Here is a 6,053-nt window from a genome sequence, read left to right as displayed (position 1 = left end):
ATCGTAAGCCAAACCAAAGAATTAACACTCATAAATTTGTTATATGGTTACTAGGGTCTGAGTTCTCTATTTTATCACGTGAGCACCCGTCTAGTTATAATGATGAAACTTTATGATTAGAATAATTAATCAATAATAAATAAATGATAAACGAGTTGAGATCGAGCTTAAAAAAGTATTCACGGGCCTAGTTCGGACTATATGAACTTCCCTCCGTGATCCAAAGTTGTCGAGTTAAATAATGCTCGGGCGATAAACCATCAACTCTCCGAAGTGGCCCCACAATTCCAGGTCTAGAATAGTATTCGTCTTAAGATAATACACCATCAATCTGGTTATATATTGATCACATAACATCAAAATAGTAGTACCTTTTAAACAATCCATGGCACAAGGGTCTCTGCCCTAATGGTCCAGAAATATGCAGCACTACTTCATCTAGGATAGTTATCTATTTATACCAAGATTCCTCCTTCATCAGCGGAACCTCTAATCCCAATAAACACTAAGAAACCCGACTTAACTTACCATTTGACACTCCCGATGAAAATAACTCAAATGTCTACGTATTTAAATCAATATCATAAATCTCTCGACCAACAAGCAAATACACATGACTATTCATAAACACACCATCAGCACAAGGCTGATACATAAATGACAAATCCCATTTCCCATTTGCTGAACACGGTAAGGTGTTTGTCCCAAAACTCCCCATGCGACCGTAATGACGGTGTAACCCTTGGTATCACTGCATTTGCGTATTCATATGACTATTTTCTCCAGCCGAGAGTCCGAAATCATAAAATAGGGGACACGAAACCAACTGTGGTCAAGGGAGGCTCATATACTATTCCAACACGTGGTTTAGTATGCAAAAGCAGTCGTCTGGACGCCAATATGAGATCAACCTGTTTACATAGCCCACATAAAACAATGTACTTTGAACCTCTGAAAAATTGTTTATGGAATTATTTGTCAAGTCAAATTTCTTGTATGCTTTAAAAATAGAACGAATTACTTTATCTGGATAGCTACCTCGTCTTGAACTTGATACTCGATAAAAAGATTTGAGTCAAGTCCAAACCACAATACATCAAGTTTAATAGCAGATGCACCTTGCCATTTTTAGGTAGCTTTCTTACCGTCTATTCACGGCCTGTGAGACATCATGTAACTTGTTGAACATTTAGCCTTTTGTTAAAAACAGATTAGTCGTGTTGGTTAACATAGAAGTGCACAAAAAACCTAAACCCGGAACAAGTCTCGAAAAATATACAAGGAATCAGTTTTTTTAAAACCCGGGTTCTTAATGCCCGAACTCGTACTCGACCCTACCAGTAGGGAACAAACATGGTATGCATTTTAGTACCAAAACCCGTACCCGAAACCGGACCCAATTTATATGTAACACCCCGGCTAAATCGGAAACGCCTGAGTGTGACGTACAGATTGCTCAAAACATATGCGACACTATTAAGTGACAATATTATTATTAATTAATTTAAACATCAAGTACACAAGTTTATAATAAAAAATACACGGAAAATACAAAAGCAATTTAACAACTTGTCCATTTATTGAAATACCCTAAGTTCTAATGTCTTTTTCTTGTGAGTTGTGTCAACTTCGAATAAATGTACCTGTAGCATATATATAAAATAATGTCAACTAAATGAATAGTTGGTGAGTTCACACAAGTTTGATATAAGTACATAAAAATCATACAATTCCATGAACCGGTGTAAATAAGCAAGTAAAGTCATTTCCAGTTGGGATTGTGCACCAACGTACCCAGATAAGCACAAGTAAGGTCTTTTTCAGTTGGGATTGTGCAACGTACTCGGATAATGAGGCCCCTTTTCACTCATAACAACAAATGTCTTGAGCGAAAAGAAGGGCTATGATCATACTACTTAAAGTAATCCATGCACGTAATCTTTGAGCAAGTAACAAGTAAACACACAGTCCATGTGGCGAATTGTAGTTTGTAATAAGAAATAATAAGCAATGGGTTTGAATACGATATATATGCTACCCCCAAAATATGTAAAAGCGTTAAAAAGGGGGTGTGAGAAACTCACATTTGAGATTAAAGCTAAACTTGGAATGACAACCAAAAGCACGTTAAAGAAAATGATCGATCGAACCTCACGAACTATAAATAAACAAAATATAATAATTAAAGACTAACTAACGGAATTGTAAAGTTTAAAGAATACTAAATAAATGAATAAATAATAAGATAAAAATAAGGAAAAGATCAAAAAGGAAGATAAAATACAAAATCGGTTTTTGGACAGGAAACTGTTTTGTTTTATTTAAGGTATTTAAAATACCAAAAAATTTTATTATAAATCAAGACTTTCCGGTCTACTAAATTAGAAATGGTTTGAACAACTTTCATTTAGAAAAGTTTTACAAATTGGTAACCTAAATAGGCCAAAACAGCCATGCAAATCAGAGGGTATAAATCTGCGCACTGTTTATAAAATATTGATTGCGAATTCATACGAATGAATTAAAATGCGTAAAAATAGTTTTTAGAACCGTATTTCAATGAAGAGGTTAAAAATTTTAAATAGGAGTGGATACACTTTTGATCCCTACGGTTGGTTGAGAATTGCAACTTAGATTTTTTTTTTCGGTTAACACAATTTGTTTTTTAAAACTTTCAATCACTATTTTTGTCTAATGTTCCCGTTAAATTAAAGGGTACTTTAATCTTTTGACATATAGTGCAAGATATCATGCATAATACAAGATATCCAACTATTAAAAAATGGTACTTTTATTAAAATGTTGAAATGAAATTAAATAAGGTTGTTTAGTGCTAGTTATCATATCTCCTAGTTTTATTTATATTTCTTAGTTAATAATAGGTAGAGGGTTAAAGCATACGGAGTGGGATCCCGTAAAGAGGTGGGAGCGCCACCGCCGCCCACCAGCTGGTTTCTCCCGGTGGGTTTTCACCAGGTTTCATGGAGTACTCTTCGGTTTCCCACGAAATGTAAGGCAAATGTAGAACAAAATGGAGGAAGTTGGGATAAATTCGTTGACTTTTAGTCCGGGAAAATGTGGGACCCTCTTTCCCCCTCTTATGAAAAAGAAGGAAAAAATACACTCATATAGAGGGAAAATGAAAGAAAATGAGGATTGAGATTTGAGACTACTCTGTGTGCTCTAGAGGTGTCAAATCGGGTTTTTTAAATACCTGGGTTCAGGTATGACCGGGTATTAAAAAATCGGGTGTTGGAGAAAAACCAGGCCAGGTATTGCATCTAAAAACCATACCCTATGCATCGAGTTCGGGTAGGGTATAGAACTGGGTATTTTAAAACCGGGTATTTGAATACCCTATTTTCGGGTATTGAAAAAACCATATTTGTTGTTATTTTGGGCTTTTTTCGGGGTATTTTCGGGTATAGATTGGATTTTTTAAAATGTTGCACTTTTTAAGGGTATTTTTTGGGTATTTTTAAGGTATTTTCGGGTATATATCGGGTATTGGAAAAACCTGGTTCCGGGTATGGAACCGGTTCGGTTTTCGGGTATTACCAGGTACAAATCGGGTCCGGTTCGGGTTCGGGTTTTAGTACCGAAATGCATACCCTATCCGTACCCTACGGGTAGGGTCGGGTACAGGTTCGGATATTAAAAAAACCGGTTCCAGGTTCAGGTTTTTTGTGCACCTCTAGTGTGCTCTAGTCTAGTGGCCCATGAACATGTTGGTTAGAGGTGATAATCATTTCAGTTTCATGAGTTCTCATGGTTTTAGTACGTTTTGTCGTTTCTCGGCTCTATTGCTTGTTGGGTGCAACTAGCCATTGCGAAGCTAAAACCGACACAAAAACGTTTAGATGTAAACCTCATAACCGAGAACCGAACCTTAAATAGCAAGTTCTTCAAAAACGAGCGTTGATAATTGTAACGGATAGATTGATCCATGTGGCGTATGTGGTCAAGTTTTATTCTAATTTGAGGTGGTATCTAACTATCTAAACCACCGAGTTTATTCCATATATAGAAGAAAACCACAGAATTACAAAACTAAAACGTACGTACAATATCAAAGTTGAGAGGACTATATATTGAAAGCATGGCAACCATAATAGCTTCACACAATTATTTCCGTCGACTTGTTCCTGGTCGACCAACTTTGTCCCCCAACCACCGTCCTCCACCGCCTACAGAAGGAGCGGAACAACATTCCTTCTAGGAGGCGGAGGGGTGATCTTAATTGGACTCGAATTCGAATCAGCGATTATTATGGGGAAGAAAAGTGCGTCGTCCGTGAACACGTTGTTTCTTGCATTGGTCCGAAGGCAATCCATGAAGGTGAAGATCTTCTTAGGTTTGACCGCGATTGTTCTATCCCTTGCTGCTCTCAGAAGTTTCGTTACAAACTACAATAATTTCTTCGTTGCCTCCGAATCCGTACACGCTGTTGGGTTAATCGCGCTAATTTGGAAGCTCACAACCCTCAAAACATGTTCCGGTATGGTTCATATCCACACCCAACAAATGAACGTGAATGAAGCATGTTTCTGTTCGTTTGTTTAACTAATTTAACCAAATAAAATATCGAACACGAACATGGTTCCTTTTATTCATGTTTGTTCATTAAAAAAATGTGTTCATGTTTATTCATGTTCATTCATTTAACAATATAACCAAACAGTAAATAAATTTCAAAACAATATGTCAGGTCAAAAAAGTTATTACAATCAGAGTAATTGTATTTGACCTATTATAACATTTAAATGGATAAGATAACGAGCGTAAATGAATGAACTTAAACAAGCGTAAACTAACACACATAAGTGAACAAAAACGAACACACATAAAAGAATTTGAATGAATGAATGTAAATGAACTTTTACGAACATAAATGAATGGACGATACTTGAGTTCATATTCGCTCATTTAATAATGTCACAAATTTTTGTTCATATTCATTTAATAATGTCACAAATTTTTGTTCATATTCGATCGATTATTTAACAAATTCTACATGTCTATACATGGTTTGGTTTGGAGTTAATATTAATGTATTGTTTATTGTAGGGCTATCGTTGCAATCACAAGAGTTGACAGCATTAGTTTTAGCTGTTAGAATTATCTGTAGATTCGAAATCGGGCATAACATTCACACATTCCTCGACACTGCTTCTTTGTTGTCCACCTGTTGGGTGATCTACATGATGCGAACGAAATTGTATGTGACATACAACGAGCATCTCGACAAAACACCCAAAATCTGTTTGTTGATTCCTTGTGCTCTACTCGCCGTATTTGTTCATCCTAATACTCTTCTTCCTCTTTACACCAAGATCATGTGGGCATTTGGTGTGTACTTGGAAGCCGTTGTCGTTCTTCCTCAACTTCATATGATGCAAAGAACGCAAATGATCGAACCATTTACCGCGCTTTATGTGTTTGCACTCGGTGTGTCAAGATTTTTTGGGGCTGCTTATTGGATTCTCCGGGTTAGTTATTTCCTGTCACGTTACATTGATATTTATAAAAGTATAAACTAACACATTTTATTATGATTTATAGATATATGAATCAACAGAAGCATATTTGTTTTTACTGGGACGTGGGTACTTGTGGGTTCCGATGGTGTTGGTAGCGGAGACAATACAAACGTTCATCTTGTCCGACTTTTGTTATTATTATACTAAGAGGTAAACGAACTCACTTGCCTTGATCAGTCACTGACGGATCTAGAAGAAAAGTTGAGGGGTAGCCTAGCACGGGTTACCTCTTATAACCTATGCTATGCTAGATCCGACTCTTTTGATCACCATTTAATAAATGAATTGAAACTAAAGTATTATTTGTTATAATTTTGCAGTATTGTAAATGGAAATCTTCTTGTGAGAGTACCACGGGTTTGACACGTCATTTGCTATGAAGATCATGAGATGGAAATTCTTTAATTAATTTTTAATGTAAATAATTTGGGTACTTGTAAATTTCATTTTGGTATTTACTACGCCAGTCTCGATTATTTATTTTGGCTCATATGTTTTTTTGTAATTCATGTA

General features: G+C 36.0%; 1 protein-coding gene across 1 annotated transcript; it reads left to right on the top strand.

The window, feature by feature from the left end:
• Positions 1-3,961: 3,961 nt before the first annotated feature.
• Positions 3,962-5,747, top strand: LOC143615286 (uncharacterized). The gene is made up of 2 exons (XM_077088455.1): positions 3,962-4,498; positions 5,068-5,747. The coding sequence occupies exons 1-2, from the start codon at positions 4,270-4,272 to the stop codon at positions 5,538-5,540; spliced, it is 702 nt and encodes a 233-aa protein (XP_076944570.1). The 5' UTR covers positions 3,962-4,269; the 3' UTR covers positions 5,541-5,747.
• The last annotated feature ends 306 nt before the right edge of the window (positions 5,748-6,053 follow it).

The sequence above is a fragment of the Bidens hawaiensis genome, unplaced genomic scaffold (genome assembly GCF_021521415.1).
Source record: "Bidens hawaiensis isolate Kalapana, Puna unplaced genomic scaffold, B.hawaiensis_p1.1 tig00042392_1, whole genome shotgun sequence".
NCBI classification, from domain to species: Eukaryota; Viridiplantae; Streptophyta; class Magnoliopsida; order Asterales; family Asteraceae; genus Bidens; species Bidens hawaiensis.
The sequence above is the reverse complement of the archived record's forward strand: the minus strand, read 5'-3'. Positions and strand labels throughout refer to the sequence as shown.